The sequence below is a fragment of the Rosa rugosa genome, chromosome 6, assembly GCF_958449725.1.
Source record: "Rosa rugosa chromosome 6, drRosRugo1.1, whole genome shotgun sequence".
In the NCBI taxonomy this organism is placed as follows: domain Eukaryota; kingdom Viridiplantae; phylum Streptophyta; class Magnoliopsida; order Rosales; family Rosaceae; genus Rosa; species Rosa rugosa.
In genome coordinates this window covers 23,571,857-23,598,944 of record NC_084825.1, presented here as the reverse complement: position 1 = coordinate 23,598,944, position 27,088 = coordinate 23,571,857, and the positions used below count along the sequence as shown (strand labels likewise).

Genomic DNA, 27,088 nt, shown 5'->3' with positions numbered 1-27,088 from the left:
GTAATACCCACAAGAGTTTACACAGAAGCAGCTGCAATTTATCTCGACAAGCCCATCTTTTAATTTTTTTTGGTTACTAGTTGCCTAACCATAACAGCCCATGTTTGATAACAGAGGTTGGATTTCTTTATTTTGTTTGCCATTTGATACTTGAGTGATGTCGAGACCTTTAAATTGCATACGCATTGCGTGTGTGACTGCTAGTATTAATTAGCAGATGCATAGGCTGCTGTGTTTATTTAATTTCTGAGCTTGTAATGGGATAATACAAGCTGATCAGGTTCTGGGATTGTGAAGCAGCTTTATTTTCTATCTTTAAGAATTTTGAGCCCTTGGTATCTTCCAAGCATTAGCAGAGTGGCCATTGGGTTTGTGCCTGGTGATTCCAGGAAGGTTGATCCATCAATCACTCTCAAGCCTTTAACACCATAAACCCTATAATTCTTGTCGACCACTGACCCCATAGTGCAACCACCATGGAAGTGGTAGAAGGTTCTGACAGTCGTCTTGCAGAGTTTCCGGAGCTCGTTTACAGTAGGCATCGGCTTGTTTCGGTGTTCAGTCGAACCCAGGAAGGAAGCAATTGATTTGGACCTTAAGGTTAGCTCAAGCAGCTGGGTCAACTTCACACATTGTGCCAAGTCTTTCTCGCTTGATAGGTAGTTGAATGTCACTGATGGGTTTGCTCTGGGGTCGGTGCTGTTGAGTTCAAGCTTTCCTACGGAATCCGGGAAGGCAATTTTGCCAGTAACGGGAATTATTGTTGAATTGAAGCTAATAGGTAAAATTAGTACATTGATTATGAATTTGAAGTCATCTGCTATACCAACAACTTTTGGAGGTTGTGGTGTTCGAAATTCCTGCTTGGAGTTGGCTAAGATTCCAATAGCAGCATTGTCTTGCATTCCTTCTCCAACTCCCTTTAAGTCGAGTACGAGCGGGATTTCAAAGTTGTTTAGCTGTTCTTGAGGACCAATGCCACTTAACAACAAAATCTGAGGGCTGCCTAAAGCTCCTGCTGTTAGTATCACATCACCCCATGAACCCGAGTTATCTGGCTGCAGCTGGTTCACGTAAGCTTCATAATTCTGTTTCGAGCTGCCATCGCTCTTGATGAATCTTATACCTCGAGCTATCTTCTCATCTGTGGTACCTGCAACCATTTACATCATCAGCGACAGAGGGTTTATCTTACATATTGTTCATTAGATGCTATTTTAAAGATCTACCATGCTTACGAGTTCTGTAAAAGATGACTTTGTTTACAGTTGCATTCAAGAGAACTGTGATCTTGCTTGGATTTCCCGCCGGTAGAAGATCAGCTGATAAGTGTCTTCTTCCCTGATTATCGTACGAACTAGCACCAATCTTTGTTCCCTGAATATGCTCCAAACTAAAACCATTATAGGGGCAAATTCCAGCTTCAAGAAAGCTAGTCGCAACAACATGCGACCATGGAGTCAAATCAGGTTTAGAGATGCTTAATCTAGATTCCACCCATTCATAAGCATCCCTAACTCCCTTATTATCCCACCCGACCTTTTTGACAAAATCCTTACTTGCTCTGCTGTAAAACCCACCATTAATAGCAGATGATCCTCCTAGCACCCGTCCTCTGAGATTGCTGACACCATCTTTCGAGACAAAGCTTTGTGCAGGTGATGTATATTCATCAGTTTGGAGCAATGAGAATCCATAGTACTTTGACTCTAAGATGAAGGGGTCTCCATAAGGCGAGCCACCTCGTTCCACCAACAGCACTGAGAATTTCTCAGACAAGGTTGCAGCTAGGGGGCAGCCTGCAGTGCCTCCGCCAACAACAATGTAGTCGAAGGACCTACCGGCTACTTCTTCGACATTTGAAGTCATATAGGGGAATGTTTGCTCCGAAGAACATATAGCCAAGTGAACAAATAGAAGCAACAGATGCAATGAAAACCCCATCGCCATGAATGTGATGAGCAACAGTAGAATTGTAGAAGCTTCAAGGCTGGTAAATGAAAGTGAGTTAACATATGGGGAGATGTATATATAGTTTCAGGTTCTTGACTGTTCTTCGGTGCTGGTAGCATATAATTGTTGAATAAGCATAGTTTCAAGTGCTGGTAGCATATAATTGTTGAATAAGCATAGTTTCAACTTTCAAGTGCTGTATAATTAATTGTTGAATAACCATAGTTTCAAGTGCTGGTATCATATAATTGTTAAATAAGCATATTTTCAAGTGCTGGTATCATATAATTGTTAAATAAGCACAGTTCTTGACTGTTTCCAGTTCTCAGTTCTTGACTGTTTTCAGTTCTCATCTTATACTCTTGCGGCGGGGCCTACCTTTGCCAATGGGGACTTGATCGTTATTTATAACTGTTTCTGTTTCACACCATTGTCAACAATGGTGATTAGAAATTTTAAATAAAATAATAATAATAATACAAACATGAAATCGTTTCTCAAGTGAGGGATGTGCCATCAAAAGCCCACTGAGTATTCCAAGCATGTTTTAGACAAGAAGGAAGGAAGCATTATTGGCGAACCCATGATCCCCTCCACAAAAAAACTAATAATTTTGCAGCTTCAAAACTTGAAATTGACCTGCATTATCCTCATGAACTTTTGCAATTGTAACCGGAGTGTATGAAACGAGCCACCTGGTTAGACTTCTGAGTTATGCTACCAAGAAATCGATTTCGAAGAATATTTTGGATTAGACCGAAACAATGATGTTTAATATGGTCATAAATCGATGCTTTCAGACGCTCTTAGTTTGTTAATAGCGTGAATCCCTACGATTCCGCTTTTCAAGAATCGAACCCACGTTATAAGAAAGGTGGGATGTAGAAGAAGGGAGGTTGCAAGTCCCCGAAGAAAAAGAAGAAGAAATTAAAGTACGGAAAGCGGGAACTTTAATTATAAATACTTACTTGGTTAATTTGAAGCTTGAAACCTTGAGTCTTGAATTCTTGAACTTTTGGAAGCTTGGACAATTGTTGATTGATGGAGGTGCTTTGGATGGCTCGGTGGTGATGGTAGCAAAGGATTTTGGTTGCTTCCGAGTATTGCAGGAAGGTAGGTCGAACGTTGTTGCTGCTATTAGTCCGGAATGTGCCCGGTTCGGTGGTTGGTTGGCTGGCCGAAGGAGCTGTAGGGCAGCGGAGATGCGCGTGTAATACCCCGAAAAATCTAAATTATTTTTCCGAGGACATTTTAGAAATGATTTCGTGGTCATGGGAGAAAGTATGAAGCTTGGAGGAGTGGTGAAATTGGTTCGAACAATTTTTATTCGAAAACTGAACGTTTTAGGGGAGGTCAAAGGAGTTGACTTTTTATACGTTCATAATTGGGGACAACTTCCTTCATGAAAGTTGTAGAGCTTGTCGATACGATCTCGTGCATATGTGGTATGCAAAAATCAGAGTTCGTATGAATTAGTTATGATTTTTTTGAAAAAGTTTCCAGTTTAGTATAAAGCTGCCATTTTTGGAAATTACCAAAAATAATTTCAGTTCCATTTCTGGAAACCGAACTCTCTCTCTCTTGCGCGCGTCCGAGCCCAGAAAAAACAGAGCAAAGCTCTCCGGCCGAGTTCTCCCTCCTCCGGCCACCAATCGACACCAGACCACCTCCCTTGCCTTCGCCTCGACGCCGCCTACCTGCTAGACGTGATCACTTCCACCGAAACGGCCTCAAATCCGGCAGTCGGAGCCGCAAACTTTGAAACAAAAATCGGTCAACGCCGGTTTTCTCCTAGCTCCGGCCACCAAAACTCACGATCCTTAGCTCCCTGAACTCGCCTCAACCTTCTGATCATCATTCTAGAAGGATCGCACCTGGAGTGATCGGATTCACGTTCGTCGGAGCTCGCCGGATTCTGGAAATTTTCCACCACCACCGAAGCTTTTGATAGGTATATCTCGAGTTGTAGTGCATCGTTTTGAGTGATTCTTGAACTGGTAAACTCACCTTGAGTTTCTTAACAACTCTCTAGAAGGAATCGAAGCCTGAAATTGAAGTTTTGACGTCGAAATCAAGCCTTGCCGGATTCTGCAAAATTCTGGAATTTTTCCGACCACCGAAGCTTTCGATCGGTATATCTCGAGCTACAGACCATATTTTTCTGTGATTCTTGAACCAGTGAGATCTTCTTGAGTTTCTTAACAACTCTTCAGAAGGAATCGAAGCCTTAAATTGACGTTTTTACGTCGAATTGGAGCTCGCCGTTTTCTGCAGTTTCTCACCGGTTTCTGGAAAATTCCGGCCACCTTCATACTGTTCAAGGTAATTTTCGACCCCTTCAGGTCATTTTCAGACTTCGTGCTAGTTATGAAAGTTGTCAAGCATGATGAGAGGAAGAAGAGCAGCCCGGCCCCGACACCATTGGTGGTGGTCGGCGGCGGCTCTGCCACTAACTCCGGCGGCCCTTTCCGGCCACCTCCGGGGATCAAAAATATGGTTTCTGTACATTTTCAGATTCTATATTTCAATACGATCATTTCGATATATTATACGCAATTTTTGGATATCGTATGATTAAGTTATGAATTTTTAAGTTTAGATCGATTTCGATCGTTAGATTTGTGATCTGTGAAGTTAGTACCGTCAGATGGACTTGTAGTTTTGATATGATGATCTTATGACAGTCCCAGTGGCTTTGTGTAGTCATGGGCGAAGATCCGACCGTTGGATCTTCGTATAAATGCAAAACAGTGATTAGGAAGGCGATCCGTGAGGATCCGACCGTTGGATCATCATTTAATTTCAATCCGACCGTTGGATTGTCGTTTGATTATGTTTTTGAGTTATTTGCTAAGTTAAGGTCATGTTTGATTAGGTGATCGACGGTTTGATTTGGCGGACGATTCGTGAAATTGTATTTTGAGCTGTTAAGAAGACGCAGCGGGAATTTAGAGGTGAGTAAACCTCACGTGGTTCATATTACGAACCGAATAAATTTAATTACCTTATTTTGTCGTAATTGCGTGAAAATATTTATGAAATAAATATTTGTTTTAAAATCATATGGACTTGATCAACTACGGTCCATGGGTAAGTAAAATGATTTTTACTATACAAATGAATTTCTCGGTTTATTGCATGTGAACTATAGTTGGTATTAGTGATTATCCCTGAGCGGATAATTACGTATATATATATTTACGTGATTATATGTGAATGGTGTGACATTGAAGAGTGTGGAATTGGGATGATTAAATTATCATGAATTGACATGTAACTTACCATATTTATATGTGATGAACATGATTGATGAGTTCTTGTTAATATTCATGATTTACATTGGAGGATGTATAGAGTTAGAGAATGTAGGATTCTGAGGATGAGGTGTCCGAAGTTCGACGGTTAAGGATAACCGGAGTGTTTGTGTACTGAGGACGGGGATGTCCAAGGTGCGACGGTTTATTATTAACCGAAGTTGTGTGCTGAGGACGGGGATGTCCAAAGCGCGACGGTTTATTATTAACCGAAGTATATGGTGCTGAGGACGGGGATGTCCAAAGCGCGACGGTTATAGTGTTAACCGAAGTATTTTTGCCGTTGCTTGACCCTAGGCCAAGGTGTCAGAGGTAACGAGGCAGTTAGAGCTCTAACGTGTTATGGGATGGGACCAAAGTGGTGATAGTGTTGTGAGATAGGACCAAAAATGGTGATAGTGTTGTGTGATAAGACCAAAGTGGTGATATTGAATGGGTTTGACGTTTGCGTCGTGGATGTTGAGATTGTTGGTTGTGTTGTTGAGTTATAAGAATTGTAATTTAAAATCAACAGTTCTTTCTTGTTTACTCATACTGGCTGTAAAAAGCTTACCGGGTTTTGTGTTGTTGCAACTCCCGGTACACTATTCAAATTGTGTAGTGGGAAATCCTACAGGTCAGGAGAACCAGGACGGTGATCGGGCTGCTTAGAGTAGTGTTATGTGAATTACAGCATTATATTGTGAGGTTTGTTATGCTCATTTAGAGCTTTGCAATTTTACTTTGTAAGAGTGAATTGTAATAATTAACTCGAGGTTTTCGAGTTTTTGTGTTGAGTGGCGAGTGGTGTGTTTGTTTGTGAGAAAAAAATTCAGAACGTATTTGTATTAATTGTTTATTCATGTTTCGGATTTGAATTGGTTATTCAAAATTCGGGGCGTGACAGTTTGGTATCAGAGCGTAAGGTACATATTTGGTGATAATCAGTACCTCCCGAGTGATGGCCCGTCTGCAGCGGATCCCCATCATATACTCTTCGGTACTGGTATAATCATTGGGTATGTCTTAGTATGGGGTCTAGACAACGTGTAAGTCCGTAGGACGGTAGAGTTGTCTACTAAGTTCGTATTAGAATAAGTTTAGTTTCCGCGAGTTGTGATCTTCGAGGAATAGGAACCTCTGGATTTAACTCTGATGAGTCGGTGAGGTAGAGGTCGAGTCTGATGTAGGGACAGGATCTTTCTATGGAGACAGTTGAGGATGAGGTGGAGGCATTAGAGGTTGAGTTGCCTAGTCTACCTGTAGTTGATGTGATGGATGTTATTCTTGGGTTGAAATGGTGAAAGAGATTAAGACCTTAGGAATAGTTGAAAAGAGAATTGATCTCACCAACTCAAGATGATAGGAGTGTGAGAGATTATGAGACAGAATTCTCAAGACTATATTGGTGTACGAGTGTAGTGATGTAATTTGGGAGATACTTATGTTACCTTTAATAAGGGTAGTATGTTAAGTGATCATGGCATAGGTTGACTTTGTAAGTGAAGTGGTGGAGTTTGTGTAGCTTCTTTGAGTTATAACCTTTGAGGAATGGGAACCTTTGGATTAAACTCTGGTGGAGTTATTGAGGATGGTTTCCACGAAAAACAGTATCCTTATGTGCATTGTAGTCGTTGGTTGTTGGGGTCATGGTGTTTGACCAATGCTTGTATCTAAAGTCGTTACGAGTATTTGACTAGTAGTTGTGATACTTTCCATTAGTTGGATATGCAGATGTTTTGAGTTGAAGAATACTTAGCAGTTATTGGTTGCTTAGTGATGGAATTGTGTTATAATGGAGCATTCATTCATGCTCAGTTGTTTGGTGTTTAGGATAGCTACTATATATTAGCTAAATGTCGGGGTGTGGTTTGAGGTCTGCGGATGGTATTGGAAATTATTGTGGAGTGCTGCTTCACTGACTATTGTTGAGTAGTGATGCATAATTCGTTGTTACTATGATGGATTTTGTGTATGGTTGACTTATGGAAAGATTGATATGACCTCGTGATAGGATTGACTGTGAAGAGACATTGTGTTGATGTATGAGCTTAGGTAATAACGTTGTTTTCAACTCTAGGAGTGCTAGGGTTGTATAACTAATTTATGAGGCCAGATACTGTTGTGAGGACAGATTATGGATTATGACGTGGTTAGTGTGAAGTGCTATAATCACAGAATTTTGACCACTAGATGTTGACTTACCACCAAATGAGCAGTGAGGTGATTCGTGGGTGAGATACTGAGTGTTGTACCAGTATCGATTAGTGGATGCTAAGATGGTACATATTGCTTGTTGAAGCAATTGATAGATGGAATGATCGAGATTTTTTTTAGAGTTGTAAGTGTAACTCTAAAGATGTGGGTTTTTCCTAACTAACTCAGGAAGTGTTTAGCTTTATTAATCCCTAATTCTAGCGACGAAATTATTGTGTTTGGTTTGACTCAGAGGATACTAGCTTGACCTCTGTGTGACTTAATTGATTGCTAGGTTTTGAGTGATTGTTTTATTGCATCATTATGAAAGATGTGTGCAGCAGAGTTCTCGATGGTTTTGAAAAGAGTATTGAGTGACCAAGGTTCGATCCTTGGTGTTGTTGTTGGTTAAACAAAAAGAAAAGAAAACATGCACACAATCTTATTGATTTTATATTACAAAAAGGGAAACGAGGACTATTCTATACTAAGCCTAGTCAGCAGCTCCGGATGGGTTGAGGCTGAGCTCAAGAGAAACGTTTGAGCCACTGTGGTAACCGCCTGAGCCACCAGAATAGTAACCAAATGCGCTACCTTCCTCGGAAGTAGTCTTCAGGTTACCAAAGACGTCCTCGCCGTGCACGGGGAACAGAGGAAGAGTTTGAACCTCCTGGTGATCTCCTCCTCGTTGTTGTAGGGATGTTTGTCCTCCTGTTGTGCCAAAAGAGTTGTACTGGTATTAGTGTTGAAGTGTGAGGAAGATTATGAAACAAAATTTAAATCAAGAAATCCTTCATTACCAGTAGAATAGGTGGAACCAAAGTTGAGATCAATGGATCTACCATCATCAGTAGAACTAGTGGACCCAAAATTGATGTCGATGGATCCACCAGCTGGCCCAAAATTGATGTCGATGGATCCACCAGCACCAGTAGAACCAGTGGACCCAAAATTGAGATCGATGGATCCACCAGTACCAAGAGAACTAGTTCCCATGGGCACTGGAGCAGCCTGATTACACCTATTCATCTGCTTCTCTCGAGCCCTGACGTTCTGGAACCAAAAGTAAATGTTCTTACCCTCAACATGTCCATACTGGTTCAGCTGGAGGCAGATCTCGTGAATGTGCTCTGTAGATGGGCACTTAAATCCCTTGACGTAGTAAAGATCCTTGAGGATTCTTATTTGTTCTGGAGTAGGAATCCATCTGGTACGGCTTCGCCAGAAATCCATGTTGGCACTACTTCCAGCTGCTTGGGTGTTTCCTCCCTCCTCTGTTGGTTGCTGTTGTTGTGGTTCCATTTGTTGCGGGGTTTGGAGCTCCATTAGTTGCAGAGTTCGTGGCTCTTGGGTCATGAGGTGAGAGGATGTGAATATCGAGGAATACATGGTTTAGTGTTTGAGGGAGATTTTGTTAGAAGGATTGGAGTTGTTGAACTGGTGATTGGAGATCTGAGATTCTCAGAGGAAAGATGAAATCGAATCTTCAAATGGGAGAGAAGATCAGAAGAGAAGGATTGAAATTGATGAAGAAAGGATTTGAGTTTCGAGAGGAAGACTGCAGAGTTTGAGAGAGAATGGCTGGGGAAAATTTCTTTTCTTTGGTGTGAACAGTTTTTCTCCAGGATGCACCTATTTATAGAACGAGGTGAGCAGATCTCCACCGTTGGATGGACGATCTCTGAGATTCAATCTACGCGTTGGATTAAAGTCATCCGAAAACCCGGAAAAGTTGTTGGCGCGTGGAGAGCGTGTAAGGGGACAGGCCGAACCTCGAGACGCTGTGGCAGACAGCTTTAGCCGAAAGTGATTTGCTTTCCGTAAATCACGGAAGAGACGTGTCGTGGCACGTGGAGTGTACCGACAGTTTGTTGTTATTCTATCGCTTATGATAGAATAAATAAAAGAAGTTGCATGGATAGTAACGAGAGCAGCTGGTGCTCTAGTGGTTGAAGAGCAAGGCTCTTGTACAAGAGGTCAGAGGTTCGAACCTTGCCTCTCGTTTATTTTTATTATGTTCGCTTATGACATAATAAGTATAACATTTGTACACATTATATTAAGCACAGCTTGTGCTCCAGTGGTTGGGGGAAAAAGGTTTCGTGCGGCAGGTTGAGGTTTCGAACCTTGCCTTCCCTGTTATTTTATTTATGTCGCTTATGACATAATAAATATAACACGTGAGCATATATTAATGAAGGCAGCTCTTGCTTCAGTGGTTGGGAGCAAAACCTTCGTGTTCGAGGTCGGGAGTTCGAACCTTACCTCTTACAAATATTTTTGGATCTCGTATATGCTTGATATACGGACGTATATACGGTATGTACGGTATACATACATATATATGGTCTGTACGGTATGCATACGTATATACAGTTGTACGATATGCATACGTATATACGGTCTGTACGGTATGCATACATATATACGGTATACTTACGGTATGTACAATTTCATACCGTAGCCGAGCTGGAAGTCGGTGGGCCGATTGGTAGGCCCAAATGTTAAGCCCAATTGTTCGGCCCGAATGGTAGGCCCAAATGTTAAACCCAAATTGGTTCGGGCCGGTTCGAAATGTGAATGGTTCGGTTTCTTCGGCCCAATTGGCCAGCCCTAATGCTTAGCCCAAGGATTGAGCAAGCCCAAGTCATCATCACTGGGTGACATGTTTTATTGGCGTGCTTTTGAGAATGATTTGTTTTGAGTGATGCATCTCTATTGTTGTGTAGAATAGTGCATGCTTAAGTTTTACTATAGAGATTTACCGTGATGCTAATGGAGTAGCGAAACGCTTTGTGGGAGTCTTTACTGTGCTTGTATGCCAGTACAGGGTGATGATCTATGTGAGGATCTATGAGATAATCTCTGTGAAGATCTAAGTGATGATCTCTGTGATGATCCACGTGATGATTTTGTGTAATTGATGTGGAGTGATGTTGAGCAGTTGTTTTGTGAATTTACATCGTGACGAAAGGATTTAGTGGCCATAGGAATGTATTTTTATACAAAGGGCTGTGGCTTTGTAGATTACTACAACTTTGGGAATGATGGAGATTCGATGGTTAGGTCAACCTTAATCAAGAGGAATTGACTTACGCTTAAATTTCAGGACGAAATTTCTTTAAGGAGGGTGGATTGTAATACCCCGAAAAATCTAAATTATTTTTCCGAGGACATTTTAGAAATGATTTCGTGGTCATGGGAGAAAGTATGAAGCTTGGAGGAGTGGTGAAATTGGTTCGAACAATTTTTATTCGAAAACTGAACGTTTTAGGGGAGGTCAAAGGAGTTGACTTTTTATACGTTCATAATTGGGGAAAACTTCCTTCATGAAAGTTGTAGAGCTCGTCGATACGATCTCGTGCATATGTGGTATGCAAAAATCAGAGTTCGTATGAATTAGTTATGATTTTTTTGAAAAAGTTTCCAGTTTAGTATAAAGCTGCCATTTTTGGAAATTACCAAAAATAATTTCAGTTCCATTTCTGGAAACCGAACTCTCTCTCTCTTGCGCGCGTCCGAGCCCAGAAAAAACAGAGCAAAGCTCTCCGGCCGAGTTCTCCCTCCTCCGGCCACCAATCGACACCAGACCACCTCCCTTGCCTTCGCCTCGACGCCGCCTACCTGCTAGACGTGATCACTTCCACCGGAACGGCCTCAAATCCGGCAGTCGGAGCCGCAAACTTTGAAACAAAAATCGGTCAACGCCGGTTTTCTCCTAGCTCCGGCCACCAAAACTCACGATCCTTAGCTCCCTGAACTCGCCTCAACCTTCTGATCATCATTCTAGAAGGATCGCACCTGGAGTGATCGGATTCACGTTCGTCGGAGCTCGCCGGATTCTGGAAATTTTCCACCACCACCGAAGCTTTTGATAGGTATATCTCGAGTTGTAGTGCATCGTTTTGAGTGATTCTTGAACTGGTAAACTCACCTTGAGTTTCTTAACAACTCTCTAGAAGGAATCGAAGCCTGAAATTGAAGTTTTGACGTCGAAATCAAGCCTTGCCGGATTCTGCAAAATTCTGGAATTTTTCCGACCACCGAAGCTTTCGATCGGTATATCTCGAGCTACAGACCATATTTTTCTGTGATTCTTGAACCAGTGAGTTCTTCTTGAGTTTCTTAACAACTCTTCAGAAGGAATCGAAGCCTTAAATTGACGTTTTTACGTCGAATTGGAGCTCGCCGTTTTCTGCAGTTTCTCACCGGTTTCTGGAAAATTCCGGCCACCTTCATACTGTTCAAGGTAATTTTCGACCCCTTCAGGTCATTTTCAGACTTCGTGCTAGTTATGAAAGTTGTCAAGCATGATGAGAGGAAGAAGAGCAGCCCGGCCCCGACACCATTGGTGGTGGTCGGCGGCGGCTCTGCCACTAACTCCGGCGGCCCTTTCCGGCCACCTCCGGGGATCAAAAATATGGTTTCTGTACATTTTCAGATTCTATATTTCAATACGATCATTTCGATATATTATACGCAATTTTTGGATATCGTATGATTAAGTTATGAATTTTTAAGTTTAGATCGATTTCGATCGTTAGATTTGTGATCTGTGAAGTTAGTACCGTCAGATGGACTTGTAGTTTTGATATGATGATCTTATGACAGTCCCAGTGGCTTTGTGTAGTCATGGGTGAAGATCCGACCGTTGGATCTTCGTATAAATGCAAAACAGTGATTAGGAAGGCGATCCGTGAGGATCCGACCGTTGGATCATCATTTAATTTCAATCCGACCGTTGGATTGTCGTTTGATTATGTTTTTGAGTTATTTGCTAAGTTAAGGTCATGTTTGATTAGGTGATCGACGGTTTGATTTGGCGGACGATTCGTGAAATTGTATTTTGAGCTGTTAAGAAGACGCAGCGGGAATTTAGAGGTGAGTAAACCTCACGTGGTTCATATTACGAACCGAATAAATTTAATTACCTTATTTTGTCGTAATTGCGTGAAAATATTTATGAAATAAATATTTGTTTTAAAATCATATGGACTTGATCAACTACGGTCCATGGGTAAGTAAAATGATTTTTACTATACAAATGAATTTCTCGGTTTATTGCATGTGAACTATAGTTGGTATTAGTGATTATCCCTGAGCGGATAATTACGTATATATATATTTACGTGATTATATGTGAATGGTGTGACATTGAAGAGTGTGGAATTGGGATGATTAAATTATCATGAATTGACATGTAACTTACCATATTTATATGTGATGAACATGATTGATGAGTTCTTGTTAATATTCATGATTTACATTGGAGGATGTATAGAGTTAGAGAATGTAGGATTCTGAGGATGAGGTGTCCGAAGTTCGACGGTTAAGGATAACCGGAGTGTTTGTGTACTGAGGACGGGGATGTCCAAGGTGCGACGGTTTATTATTAACCGAAGTTGTGTGCTGAGGACGGGGATGTCCAAAGCGCGACGGTTTATTATTAACCGAAGTATATGGTGCTGAGGACGGGGATGTCCAAAGCGCGACGGTTATAGTGTTAACCGAAGTATTTTTGCCGTTGCTTGACCCTAGGCCAAGGTGTCAGAGGTAACGAGGCAGTTAGAGCTCTAACGTGTTATGGGATGGGACCAAAGTGGTGATAGTGTTGTGAGATAGGACCAAAAATGGTGATAGTGTTGTGTGATAAGACCAAAGTGGTGATATTGAATGGGTTTGACGTTTGCGTCGTGGATGTTGAGATTGTTGGTTGTGTTGTTGAGTTATAAGAATTGTAATTTAAAATCAACAGTTCTTTCTTGTTTACTCATACTGGCTGTAAAAAGCTTACCGGGTTTTGTGTTGTTGCAACTCCCGGTACACTATTCAAATTGTGTAGTGGGAAATCCTACAGGTCAGGAGAACCAGGACGGTGATCGGGCTGCTTAGAGTAGTGTTATGTGAATTACAGCATTATATTGTGAGGTTTGTTATGCTCATTTAGAGCTTTGCAATTTTACTTTGTAAGAGTGAATTGTAATAATTAACTCGAGGTTTTCGAGTTTTTGTGTTGAGTGGCGAGTGGTGTGTTTGTTTGTGAGAAAAAAATTCAGAACGTATTTGTATTAATTGTTTATTCATGTTTCGGATTTGAATTGGTTATTCAAAATTCGGGGCGTGACAGTTTGGTATCAGAGCGTAAGGTACATATTTGGTGATAATCAGTACCTCCCGAGTGATGGCCCGTCTGCAGCGGATCCCCATCATATACTCTTCGGTACTGGTATAATCATTGGGTATGTCTTAGTATGGGGTCTAGACAACGTGTAAGTCCGTAGGACGGTAGAGTTGTCTACTAAGTTCGTATTAGAATAAGTTTAGTTTCCGCGAGTTGTGATCTTCGAGGAATAGGAACCTCTGGATTTAACTCTGATGAGTCGGTGAGGTAGAGGTCGAGTCTGATGTAGGGACAGGATCTTTCTATGGAGACAGTTGAGGATGAGGTGGAGGCATTAGAGGTTGAGTTGCCTAGTCTACCTGTAGTTGATGTGATGGATGTTATTCTTGGGTTGAAATGGTGAAAGAGATTAAGACCCTAGGAATAGTTGAAAAGAGAATTGATCTCACCAACTCAAGATGATAGGAGTGTGAGAGATTATGAGACAGAATTCTCAAGACTATATTGGTGTACGAGTGTAGTGATGTAATTTGGGAGATACTTATGTTACCTTTAATAAGGGTAGTATGTTAAGTGATCATGGCATAGGTTGACTTTGTAAGTGAAGTGGTGGAGTTTGTGTAGCTTCTTTGAGTTATAACCTTTGAGGAATGGGAACCTTTGGATTAAACTCTGGTGGAGTTATTGAGGATGGTTTCCACGAAAAACAGTATCCTTATGTGCATTGTAGTCGTTGGTTGTTGGGGTCATGGTGTTTGACCAATGCTTGTATCTAAAGTCGTTACGAGTATTTGACTAGTAGTTGTGATACTTTCCATTAGTTGGATATGCAGATGTTTTGAGTTGAAGAATACTTAGCAGTTATTGGTTGCTTAGTGATGGAATTGTGTTATAATGGAGCATTCATTCATGCTCAGTTGTTTGGTGTTTAGGATAGCTACTATATATTAGCTAAATGTCGGGGTGTGGTTTGAGGTCTGCGGATGGTATTGGAAATTATTGTGGAGTGCTGCTTCACTGACTATTGTTGAGTAGTGATGCATAATTCGTTGTTACTATGATGGATTTTGTGTATGGTTGACTTATGGAAAGATTGATATGACCTCGTGATAGGATTGACTGTGAAGAGACATTGTGTTGATGTATGAGCTTAGGTAATAACGTTGTTTTCAACTCTAGGAGTGCTAGGGTTGTATAACTAATTTATGAGGCCAGATACTGTTGTGAGGACAGATTATGGATTATGACGTGGTTAGTGTGAAGTGCTATAATCACAGAATTTTGACCACTAGATGTTGACTTACCACCAAATGAGCAGTGAGGTGATTCGTGGGTGAGATACTGAGTGTTGTACCAGTATCGATTAGTGGATGCTAAGATGGTACATATTGCTTGTTGAAGCAATTGATAGATGGAATGATCGAGATTTTTTTTAGAGTTGTAAGTGTAACTCTAAAGATGTGGGTTTTTCCTAACTAACTCAGGAAGTGTTTAGCTTTATTAATCCCTAATTCTAGCGACGAAATTATTGTGTTTGGTTTGACTCAGAGGATACTAGCTTGACCTCTGTGTGACTTAATTGATTGCTAGGTTTTGAGTGATTGTTTTATTGCATCATTATGAAAGATGTGTGCAGCAGAGTTCTCGATGGTTTTGAAAAGAGTATTGAGTGACCAAGGTTCGATCCTTGGTGTTGTTGTTGGTTAAACAAAAAGAAAAGAAAACATGCACACAATCTTATTGATTTTATATTACAAAAAGGGAAACGAGGACTATTCTATACTAAGCCTAGTCAGCAGCTCCGGATGGGTTGAGGCTGAGCTCAAGAGAAACGTTTGAGCCACTGTGGTAACCGCCTGAGCCACCAGAATAGTAACCAAATGCGCTACCTTCCTCGGAAGTAGTCTTCAGGTTACCAAAGACGTCCTCGCCGTGCACGGGGAACAGAGGAAGAGTTTGAACCTCCTGGTGATCTCCTCCTCGTTGTTGTAGGGATGTTTGTCCTCCTGTTGTGCCAAAAGAGTTGTACTGGTATTAGTGTTGAAGTGTGAGGAAGATTATGAAACAAAATTTAAATCAAGAAATCCTTCATTACCAGTAGAATAGGTGGAACCAAAGTTGAGATCAATGGATCTACCATCATCAGTAGAACTAGTGGACCCAAAATTGATGTCGATGGATCCACCAGCTGGCCCAAAATTGATGTCGATGGATCCACCAGCACCAGTAGAACCAGTGGACCCAAAATTGAGATCGATGGATCCACCAGTACCAAGAGAACTAGTTCCCATGGGCACTGGAGCAGCCTGATTACACCTATTCATCTGCTTCTCTCGAGCCCTGACGTTCTGGAACCAAAAGTAAATGTTCTTACCCTCAACATGTCCATACTGGTTCAGCTGGAGGCAGATCTCGTGAATGTGCTCTGTAGATGGGCACTTAAATCCCTTGACGTAGTAAAGATCCTTGAGGATTCTTATTTGTTCTGGAGTAGGAATCCATCTGGTACGGCTTCGCCAGAAATCCATGTTGGCACTACTTCCAGCTGCTTGGGTGTTTCCTCCCTCCTCTGTTGGTTGCTGTTGTTGTGGTTCCATTTGTTGCGGGGTTTGGAGCTCCATTAGTTGCAGAGTTCGTGGCTCTTGGGTCATGAGGTGAGAGGATGTGAATATCGAGGAATACATGGTTTAGTGTTTGAGGGAGATTTTGTTAGAAGGATTGGAGTTGTTGAACTGGTGATTGGAGATCTGAGATTCTCAGAGGAAAGATGAAATCGAATCTTCAAATGGGAGAGAAGATCAGAAGAGAAGGATTGAAATTGATGAAGAAAGGATTTGAGTTTCGAGAGGAAGACTGCAGAGTTTGAGAGAGAATGGCTGGGGAAAATTTCTTTTCTTTGGTGTGAACAGTTTTTCTCCAGGATGCACCTATTTATAGAACGAGGTGAGCAGATCTCCACCGTTGGATGGACGATCTCTGAGATTCAATCTACGCGTTGGATTAAAGTCATCCGAAAACCCGGAAAAGTTGTTGGCGCGTGGAGAGCGTGTAAGGGGACAGGCCGAACCTCGAGACGCTGTGGCAGACAGCTTTAGCCGAAAGTGATTTGCTTTCCGTAAATCACGGAAGAGACGTGTCGTGGCACGTGGAGTGTACCGACAGTTTGTTGTTATTCTATCGCTTATGATAGAATAAATAAAAGAAGTTGCATGGATAGTAACGAGAGCAGCTGGTGCTCTAGTGGTTGAAGAGCAAGGCTCTTGTACAAGAGGTCAGAGGTTCGAACCTTGCCTCTCGTTTATTTTTATTATGTTCGCTTATGACATAATAAGTATAACATTTGTACACATTATATTAAGCACAGCTTGTGCTCCAGTGGTTGGGGGAAAAAGGTTTCGTGCGGCAGGTTGAGGTTTCGAACCTTGCCTTCCCTGTTATTTTATTTATGTCGCTTATGACATAATAAATATAACACGTGAGCATATATTAATGAAGGCAGCTCTTGCTTCAGTGGTTGGGAGCAAAACCTTCGTGTTCGAGGTCGGGAGTTCGAACCTTACCTCTTACAAATATTTTTGGATCTCGTATATGCTTGATATACGGACGTATATACGGTATGTACGGTATACATACATATATATGGTCTGTACGGTATGCATACGTATATACAGTTGTACGATATGCATACGTATATACGGTCTGTACGGTATGCATACATATATACGGTATACTTACGGTATGTACAATTTCATACCGTAGCCGAGCTGGAAGTCGGTGGGCCGATTGGTAGGCCCAAATGTTAAGCCCAATTGTTCGGCCCGAATGGTAGGCCCAAATGTTAAACCCAAATTGGTTCGGGCCGGTTCGAAATGTGAATGGTTCGGTTTCTTCGGCCCAATTGGCCAGCCCTAATGCTTAGCCCAAGGATTGAGCAAGCCCAAGTCATCATCACTGGGTGACATGTTTTATTGGCGTGCTTTTGAGAATGATTTGTTTTGAGTGATGCATCTCTATTGTTGTGTAGAATAGTGCATGCTTAAGTTTTACTATAGAGATTTACCGTGATGCTAATGGAGTAGCGAAACGCTTTGTGGGAGTCTTTACTGTGCTTGTATGCCAGTACAGGGTGATGATCTATGTGAGGATCTATGAGATAATCTCTGTGAAGATCTAAGTGATGATCTCTGTGATGATCCACGTGATGATTTTGTGTAATTGATGTGGAGTGATGTTGAGCAGTTGTTTTGTGAATTTACATCGTGACGAAAGGATTTAGTGGCCATAGGAATGTATTTTTATACAAAGGGCTGTGGCTTTGTAGATTACTACAACTTTGGGAATGATGGAGATTCGATGGTTAGGTCAACCTTAATCAAGAGGAATTGACTTACGCTTAAATTTCGGGACGAAATTTCTTTAAGGAGGGTGGATTGTAATACCCCGAAAAATCTAAATTATTTTTCCGAGGACATTTTAGAAATGATTTCGTGGTCATGGGAGAAAGTATGAAGCTTGGAGGAGTGGTGAAATTGGTTCGAACAATTTTTATTCGAAAACTGAACGTTTTAGGGGAGGTCAAAGGAGTTGACTTTTTATACGTTCATAATTGGGGAAAACTTCCTTCATGAAAGTTGTAGAGCTCGTCGATACGATCTCGTGCATATGTGGTATGCAAAAATCAGAGTTCGTATGAATTAGTTATGATTTTTTTGAAAAAGTTTCCAGTTTAGTATAAAGCTGCCATTTTTGGAAATTACCAAAAATAATTTCAGTTCCATTTCTGGAAACCGAACTCTCTCTCTCTTGCGCGCGTCCGAGCCCAGAAAAAACAGAGCAAAGCTCTCCGGCCGAGTTCTCCCTCCTCCGGCCACCAATCGACACCAGACCACCTCCCTTGCCTTCGCCTCGACGCCGCCTACCTGCTAGACGTGATCACTTCCACCGGAACGGCCTCAAATCCGGCAGTCGGAGCCGCAAACTTTGAAACAAAAATCGGTCAACGCCGGTTTTCTCCTAGCTCCGGCCACCAAAACTCACGATCCTTAGCTCCCTGAACTCGCCTCAACCTTCTGATCATCATTCTAGAAGGATCGCACCTGGAGTGATCGGATTCACGTTCGTCGGAGCTCGCCGGATTCTGGAAATTTTCCACCACCACCGAAGCTTTTGATAGGTATATCTCGAGTTGTAGTGCATCGTTTTGAGTGATTCTTGAACTGGTAAACTCACCTTGAGTTTCTTAACAACTCTCTAGAAGGAATCGAAGCCTGAAATTGAAGTTTTGACGTCGAAATCAAGCCTTGCCGGATTCTGCAAAATTCTGGAATTTTTCCGACCACCGAAACTTTCGATCGGTATATCTCGAGCTACAGACCATATTTTTCTGTGATTCTTGAACCAGTGAGTTCTTCTTGAGTTTCTTAACAACTCTTCAGAAGGAATCGAAGCCTTAAATTGACGTTTTTACGTCGAATTGGAGCTCGCCGTTTTCTGCAGTTTCTCACCGGTTTCTGGAAAATTCCGGCCACCTTCATACTGTTCAAGGTAATTTTCGACCCCTTCCGGTCATTTTCAGACTTCGTGCTAGTTATGAAAGTTGTCAAGCATGATGAGAGGAAGAAGAGCAGCCCAGCCCCGACACCATTGGTGGTGGTCGGCGGCGGCTCTGCCACTAACTCCGGCGGCCCTTTCCGGCCACCTCCGGGGATCAAAAATATGGTTTCTGTACATTTTCAGATTCTATATTTCAATACGATCATTTCGATATATTATACGTAATTTTTGGATATCGTATGATTAAGTTATGAATTTTTAAGTTTAGATCGATTTCGATCGTTAGATTTGTGATCTGTGAAGTTAGTACCGTCAGATGGACTTGTAGTTTTGATATGATGATCTTATGACAGTCCCAGTGGCTTTGTGTAGTCATGGGCGAAGATCCGACCGTTGGATCTTCGTATAAATGCAAAACAGTGATTAGGAAGGCGATCCGTGAGGATCCGACCGTTGGATCATCATTTAATTTCAATCCGACCGTTGGATTGTCGTTTGATTATGTTTTTGAGTTATTTGCTAAGTTAAGGTCATGTTTGATTAGGTGATCGACGGTTTGATTTGGCGGACGATTCGTGAAATTGTATTTTGAGCTGTTAAGAAGACGCAGCGGGAATTTAGAGGTGAGTAAACCTCACGTGGTTCATATTACGAACCGAATAAATTTAATTACCTTATTTTGTCGTAATTGCGTGAAAATATTTATGAAATAAATATTTGTTTTAAAATCATATGGACTTGATCAACTACGGTCCATGGGTAAGTAAAATGATTTTTACTATACAAATGAATTTCTCGGTTTATTGCATGTGAACTATAGTTGGTATTAGTGATTATCCCTGAGCGGATAATTACGTATATATATATTTACGTGATTATATGTGAATGGTGTGACATTGAAGAGTGTGGAATTGGGATGATTAAATTATCATGAATTGACATGTAACTTACCATATTTATATGTGATGAACATGATTGATGAGTTCTTGTTAATATTCATGATTTACATTGGAGGATGTATAGAGTTAGAGAATGTAGGATTCTGAGGATGAGGTGTCCGAAGTTCGACGGTTAAGGATAACCGGAGTGTTTGTGTACTGAGGACGGGGATGTCCAAGGTGCGACGGTTTATTATTAACCGAAGTTGTGTGCTGAGGACGGGGATGTCCAAAGCGCGACGGTTTATTATTAACCGAAGTATATGGTGCTGAGGACGGGGATGTCCAAAGCGCGACGGTTATAGTGTTAACCGAAGTATTTTTGCCGTTGCTTGACCCTAGGCCAAGGTGTCAGAGGTAACGAGGCAGTTAGAGCTCTAACGTGTTATGGGATGGGACCAAAGTGGTGATAGTGTTGTGAGATAGGACCAAAAATGGTGATAGTGTTGTGTGATAAGACCAAAGTGGTGATATTGAATGGGTTTGACGTTTGCGTCGTGGATGTTGAGATTGTTGGTTGTGTTGTTGAGTTATAAGAATTGTAATTTAAAATCAACAGTTCTTTCTTGTTTACTCATACTGGCTGTAAAAAGCTTACCGGGTTTTGTGTTGTTGCAACTCCCGGTACACTATTCAAATTGTGTAGTGGGAAATCCTACAGGTCAGGAGAACCAGGACGGTGATCGGGCTGCTTAGAGTAGTGTTATGTGAATTACAGCATTATATTGTGAGGTTTGTTATGCTCATTTAGAGCTTTGCAATTTTACTTTGTAAGAGTGAATTGTAATAATTAACTCGAGGTTTTCGAGTTTTTGTGTTGAGTGGCGAGTGGTGTGTTTGTTTGTGAGAAAAAAATTCAGAACGTATTTGTATTAATTGTTTATTCATGTTTCGGATTTGAATTGGTTATTCAAAATTCGGGGCGTGACAGCGCGGCTGTCCGAGAGGGCTGCAGGGGCAGCAGGCGTGCGACAAGGCTAGCGTGGGCTAGGTGCTGCGGTATTAAGGCTAGAAGGTTTCGGGTTTTGGGTTTTTATTTTTGTGGTTTGGGCTCGTGCTGATAACGTGTTTAAGGAAGAGAGAATTCTTGAAAGATTGATGAGTGAATTGTATATCATTATTAAGAATAGGAGCCCTATATATAGGGATTACAAAGTACATGTTCTAATGATACAAGGAAAATCAGAGAGCTAGGAATCAAAACAAAGAAAATAAAACAAAGACTCAACACAAACTATGCCTTCAACATTGTTGTCTCAGAAACCTCTTACTTTCATAGCATCAAGATTAGCACGCAACCAAGATTCAATCATGAGTAATTCGAGAGTTAATTAAAACATATATTCCACATATAAACATGTAAGACACGGATGTGACAATGGTGATGGGTGGAGCTCAGCATGTATCCAACAAGTATAATTCAAACCTCACAGGATTCACCACTCTTTCTTCTCTCAGATCAAGGCTAATGCTTAAAAGCTTTTTCACTCAAATATATGTGAGAGATGATAATATTTTCGACAAACAAAAAGCTCACATATATAAAGAAAAGAAGGCTATGTCGAAATCTATGCTTTTTTTTTTTACGATCTCATGAAGGATACCAACTACTTGCCGAACGGACCGAACCATATGCTTAACTCTTGTAGCCAATCTCCACAGATCAAAGGCTGCCCATCTTAAGGATCAAAGAGGTCTTAATTCAAGGTTGTAATGGGGCCAAGGTTTAGGGGTTGAAGAAACGAAAGGGTAAGGAAAAATCACAAAGTGTTCTAAAAACCTAGCGGAGCTTTCATTGAAGCATTGGGACGTCATCTTTTAGTCACCAAGGCATCTCGCAACGTCGAGCATCTTGTGTGTCTTTATTAAGGGCCGGATGTCATTGTGTTGGGCCCTTACTTCATTCTAACCTCTTCTTGTAGTCACATCTAGAGATCCAAGTACATTCATAAATCCATCTCATGCCTTAGCCATATTTTCACTTCTTTTTTTTTCTTTGCCGTCCATTCTCCTTTTTTTTTTTTTTTTTTTTGGCATATAACAATATTTTTTTTCTTATGGCAAGGCTTTTACACTTTAAAAGCCTATTTTCGAAAATCAGAGAGCTAGGGCTGTTTTTAGGCGTGAAAAATGTATGATATCGTCTCCGAATAGGACTAGGAAAACTATTCCGAATAGGACTAGGAATTCTAGAACATTCTCTCCTATTACAATCATGTAACTACTCCTAGTTTGTATAGGCAAACAAAACTGATTTTCCTTCAACACTGTGAACCAAAGAGTACAACATGCATAGACTCAGTCTCCAAATCATACATCACAAAGCCAACCATTTTTCAACTCTCTAATTAACTACATATACAGTACGTACCTCATCATTAGGCAGGGTGCTAGCACCAGTAATGGTAATATCCTGATGTTTGTTTGTGCCCTTGTCAATAGCAGCGACGGAGAGTATACCATTGGCATCAATGTCAAACTTCACTTCAATTTGAGGAACCCCACGTGGTGCAGGCGGAATACCATCTAGACAGAAGCTACCAAGAGATTTGTTATCTCTAACAAATTCTCTCTCCCCTTGAAGAACATTGATCTCTACACTTGTCTGCCCATCCGCAGCCATTGAGAATACCTCTGACTTAGAGGTAGGTAGAGTGGTGTTTCTTGGGATGATCTTTGTCATGACACCACCAAGGGTCTCCAAACCCAGTGACAGTGGTGTCACATCCAACAATACAATGTCGCTTACATCTCCAGCTAATACACCAGCCTAGAATCAGGCAAATAAAAGCCGCACTAGTCAGGTAACCACAATAGTAACAGAAAAACCAATAACTATGAAAGCAACATAATCTGAAGATGATAATTATACACCAGTCTAATGTTATAAATATGTAGAAAGAAATCATGACCCACCTGAACTGCAGCACCAAGGGCAACAACTTCATCAGGATTGACTGTAACATTTGGTTCCTTCCCCGTCAACTTCCTGACAAGCTCTTGAACAGCAGGTATACGTGTTGAACCACCAACAAGTATTACCTCATCTAGGTCTTTGAAGGAGAGCTTTGCATTCCTCAAGGAATTTTCAACTGGTGTTTTAACTCTTTGAGTTAAAATATAAAAGAAACATTCAGTATTTGGATTGCAAAATGTCTATGGATTATACTGTTATAAAACAAGAAGAATCTGGTAAAGAAAACACTAGAAACTTATTACAACAATAGTTCATACCTGTCAAGCATTCAATAGTTTGGAGAAATGGGAATTCGAAGTACTTCTCCTCTAAGATGAAGGGGTCTCCGTAAGGCGAGCCACCTCGTTCCACCAACAGCACTGAGAATTTCTCAGACAAGGTTGCAGCTAGGGGGTAGCTGCCAGTGCCTCCTCCAACCACAATGTAGTCGAAGAACCTACCGGATACTTCTTGGACATTTGAAGTCATATAGGGGAATGTTTCCCGCGTAGAACATATAGCTGCGTGAACAAATAGAAGCAACAGATGCAATGAAAATCCCATCACCATGAATTTGATGAGCAACAGTAGAATTGTAGAAGCTTCAAGCTAGGCTGGTAGATTAAGGCGAGTTGACATGTGGGGAGATATACAGTTTCAAGCTCTTGACTGTTTTCAGTGCTGGTAGCATAAATTTGATAGACAATTAAACATTATCTTATCCTCTTGCGGTGGCGCCACCTCCACCTCCACCATCACCATGTTAATCATTGAATCCATTGAATTCCTAAGCATTCAGTAGTTAACTTGCGCATGGCTTTGTGCCTTTGTTAATAGGGTGCATCTGGAATCGACCGAGAGAAAGTTCAACCGAAGGATGGTGTTTATCGACACCGTTTGTATTGACTCTTCTACGTACCCTTTTCTCTCTTTCCTCATTTACACTGTTTGCAGAAGAGATGCACTGTTCATGAGCTCTAAGCTCATGCAGACCAATTCAAAATTGTTGTAAAAAGCCATATCCATCAGAGACTGATTCTCTTGCTTTCTTTATCCATCATTTCTCGCTCTCTCGTGCAGTTGTTCCATCTTGGATTTGATCGAAATCCAAAAACTGACCGGCTGACCTCCGAAGAATTGGATCGATTGATTATATAGAAAATTACATATAAGTGTTATTTTGAGACTTATATTAGCCATAAAGCCACTTAATTTTTCTTGTACACATAAGGCCACTTACATTCACAAATTATTTTTTTCATGACAATTTTACCCTTCTGCCTAACAAACCCAATTGCATCGGTCTTTCCGTCTTACATCAATCACAAATCTCGCTCTCTCTCTTTCTCTGTAGCGACCTCCTTGCTCTTCTCCAGCGGTGAAGACGTCGGTGATGCTGTTTGGACGAGGAGGCAGGCCAGGCTTCTCTCTCTCCTCCCCAATTTTAACGAGAAAGCTCCCCTTCTGTTTCTCTGCTGCTCTAATTTGAGCACCACCGCCTTCACGTCGTTGTCTCCGCCTCCGATTCCGGCGACCACCGGCACGACGCTATCAGACCTTGCACCGCCATCTTCATCTTCGATTTTCCAGAAAATAAAGGTGATCAAAAAATTACAAACCGGACGAAAACGTTGGGAAGTCTGCGGCTGCAGTCCGATCGCTATTTGATGATCGGGATCGGAGGGGTGAAAGGAGAATCGCAACGATGATAAAGTTTCACGGCAAGGCGAGGCAGCCCAGGCATCGATGACATCGTCTAGGGCTCAGTTGTCGACTCCTTCGCTCATTCTTTCATTCTCCACTAATGCTCGCCGGATTTCATTCTCGGCCGCTTTCGATGGATGGCAACAGTACTAATAACGACTGTGGATGGCAGAAGGTGACCTATGCAACGGGCCAGAGGAAGAACAAGGTCACGGATTCCATCAACAATCCTAATAGGCTCATTCCGGCGCTGTGATCTCCGGCGGAGCGTGTTTTCCGAGGTGTGGAGAATGAGGTGGAGGAGCGAGTTCGGAGGCGGTAGGAAGCTGATAAGGCGGAGACGGTATTTTTGATTTTTCCATCATTTTACAATTGGTTAGTTTGATGAATTTTGATTGTTTTAAGTTTTAGTTTCTGTTGATTGCTTTCGATTACTTCAATTTCAATTTTTTATTCTGATAAGTAAAAAGGTTTATGCTTGTGGACTGTTCTTGTTTTGAAGCTTTGGATATGAAATGAATAGATATTTGTTTTGCTTATTATGACTTGGAGATTGAGACTTACTAATTAAGTTCTAGGTCTTGAAACAGTTACCAAATCTAAGTCCGATAAGCATGTATAATGAAATCATATACTTGATGTTTTATGTTTTGCCAAATCACATTGGGGCTTTATTGTTGTGTCATTCTCTTCTTTTTGGAGGTTCCTCGATATGTGCTCTGAAGCTAGAATAGTTGGCATTGCCTTACTTCATGAGTTGATTTCCTTACTTATGCATTGGAAATATTTGGCATATATAGCTTTCCATGATTGTTATAATGGCTTTTCAACACATAAGTAGTAGCTTTTTATGGGCACGTTAGCATAATTTTAAGTTGATGCCAGCAGCTTTTTTATTTTTGTTATGATTGATTTCAAGTCAGTAGCTCTCTATTACTGTTATAGTGGTTTTTTAACATAGTGATAGTAGCTTTCTATTCCCATGTTAGTATATTTTCAATATAATGTCCGTAGCTTTTTGTTTACGTTTTGATTGATTTCAAGTGGTCTTTTGTCAATAGCTTATCAAATTGGAAAAGCATAATTCTGAATGAATTTAATTTTCTTCTTCTTGTGATTTTGTATCTCTATCATTTCTTGTTGGAATTTGTGTTACACTATCAACATGTATAATTAGCTGGTTTTGTATAATCAGTATCTATGTCAGTAGCTTTTTATTATTGGTCAAGTAGCTTTGCACATGTGTTATAGTAGTTTTCTATACCTATTCAGTAGCTTTTTATTACTGGTCCAGTACCTTTGTACGTGTGTTATAGTAGCTTTCTGTACCTATGTTAGTAGTATTTTAGATTGCTTGTTTTTATTATCAAGTTGATAAATAGTGTGATGTTTGCGGCGTAGCGGTACATTGCTGTTTTTAGTTTTCATTTCAAATACTAATATTTAGTTGCATCTTTGTTCTTGCAGAATTCTTCCCCTTTGCATTTGTAGAGTAGATTTCGAAAATCATATGAATTTGGATATTGAAGCCTCCATTGACCAAGAGATCATTCAGCTAACTAAGAAATGTTGACATGAAGTCTCGTGCTGAAGGTGGCAAAATTATGTCTATGGGTTTAGAGTGTCAGCATTGAAAAATGACAGTAGCATTACAACATTGACAGTAGCTTTATTCAACTATTGTAATAAATTTTCATAACTATGGTAGTGACTTTTTACAATTATGAAAGTAGTTTTTTACATAATTATATCATTGTTGAACCCTGTATACTTTTTGTTTCATCTAATATGTTTTATTTTCTCGATTGCAGTAGCGTTTTTACTTTGGTTGTATTCTTTACATTTCCATAGCTTTCTTAGTCTTTGACAATAGTTTTCTCAATCTTTGGAGGTTACTTTTGTTCTGCGTGGTAGTAGTTTTTGTTCTGCTTGGTTATAGCTTTTGGTGTTGATGAGAGTAACTTTTGGTGACGGTGAGAGTAGCTTGTGTTACTGGCGAGAGTGACTTTCTAGTGTTGGTGACAGCAACGTCTCTTGCTGGTTAGAGTAGCTTTCGGTGTTGGTGACAATAACTTTTGTTGGTGAGAACAGTTAGGCCTGGGACCGGGTCGGTTCCGGTTAAAAAACCTAGGAACCGACACCGAAAACTACATACCACAAACGGTTCTGGTTTAAAGAAAAAAAATTCAAAACCAAACTAGAACCGAACCGTTTCTAATTGGTTCGGTTTGTGCCTTTTTCTCGGTTCCTAAACAATCTAATACTTGCTGGGAACCGTCTCTTTTCTAGGCCCAAATTTCTCAGCTCCAACCCTTCGATGCTTATCTGAAAGAAATCAAGCAAACCCAAACAGAATCAGAATTAGAAATCAAGC

At 40.9% G+C, this 27,088-nt stretch overlaps 4 protein-coding genes and 1 long non-coding RNA gene across 5 annotated transcripts; 1 reads left to right on the top strand and 4 right to left on the bottom strand.

Annotated features, from left to right (window-relative positions):
• Window positions 1–302: 302 nt before the first annotated feature.
• On the bottom strand, window positions 303–2,113 carry LOC133713361 ((R)-mandelonitrile lyase-like). The gene is made up of 2 exons (XM_062139359.1): window positions 1,239–2,113; window positions 303–1,153 (listed from the first exon to the last, which is right to left on the bottom strand). Exons 1-2 carry the CDS (start codon window positions 1,948–1,950, stop codon window positions 303–305), a joined length of 1,563 nt encoding a protein of 520 aa, XP_061995343.1. The 5' UTR covers window positions 1,951–2,113.
• A 4,698-nt stretch (window positions 2,114–6,811) lies between these two features.
• LOC133718612 (protein WUSCHEL-like) lies at window positions 6,812–9,854 on the bottom strand. Its single transcript, XM_062145478.1, has 2 exons — window positions 8,243–9,854; window positions 6,812–8,153 (listed from the first exon to the last, which is right to left on the bottom strand). The coding sequence occupies exons 1-2, from the start codon at window positions 8,829–8,831 to the stop codon at window positions 7,936–7,938; spliced, it is 807 nt and encodes a 268-aa protein (XP_062001462.1). The 5' UTR covers window positions 8,832–9,854; the 3' UTR covers window positions 6,812–7,935.
• A 3,437-nt stretch (window positions 9,855–13,291) lies between these two features.
• Window positions 13,292–17,270, bottom strand: LOC133718370 (protein WUSCHEL-like). Its single transcript, XM_062145204.1, has 2 exons — window positions 15,659–17,270; window positions 13,292–15,569 (listed from the first exon to the last, which is right to left on the bottom strand). Exons 1-2 carry the CDS (start codon window positions 16,245–16,247, stop codon window positions 15,352–15,354), a joined length of 807 nt encoding a protein of 268 aa, XP_062001188.1. The 5' UTR covers window positions 16,248–17,270; the 3' UTR covers window positions 13,292–15,351.
• A 5,045-nt stretch (window positions 17,271–22,315) lies between these two features.
• LOC133716427 (heat shock 70 kDa protein 6, chloroplastic-like) lies at window positions 22,316–23,499 on the bottom strand. Its single transcript, XM_062143140.1, has 4 exons — window positions 23,333–23,499; window positions 22,971–23,160; window positions 22,426–22,824; window positions 22,316–22,321 (listed from the first exon to the last, which is right to left on the bottom strand). The coding sequence occupies exons 1-4, from the start codon at window positions 23,497–23,499 to the stop codon at window positions 22,316–22,318; spliced, it is 762 nt and encodes a 253-aa protein (XP_061999124.1).
• Window positions 23,500–24,341: 842 nt separating this feature from the next.
• On the top strand, window positions 24,342–26,519 carry LOC133718860 (uncharacterized). Its single transcript, XR_009850627.1, has 2 exons — window positions 24,342–25,089; window positions 26,182–26,519. It is a non-coding gene; the product is annotated as an uncharacterized LOC133718860 (long non-coding RNA).
• Window positions 26,520–27,088: the final 569 nt, after the last annotated feature.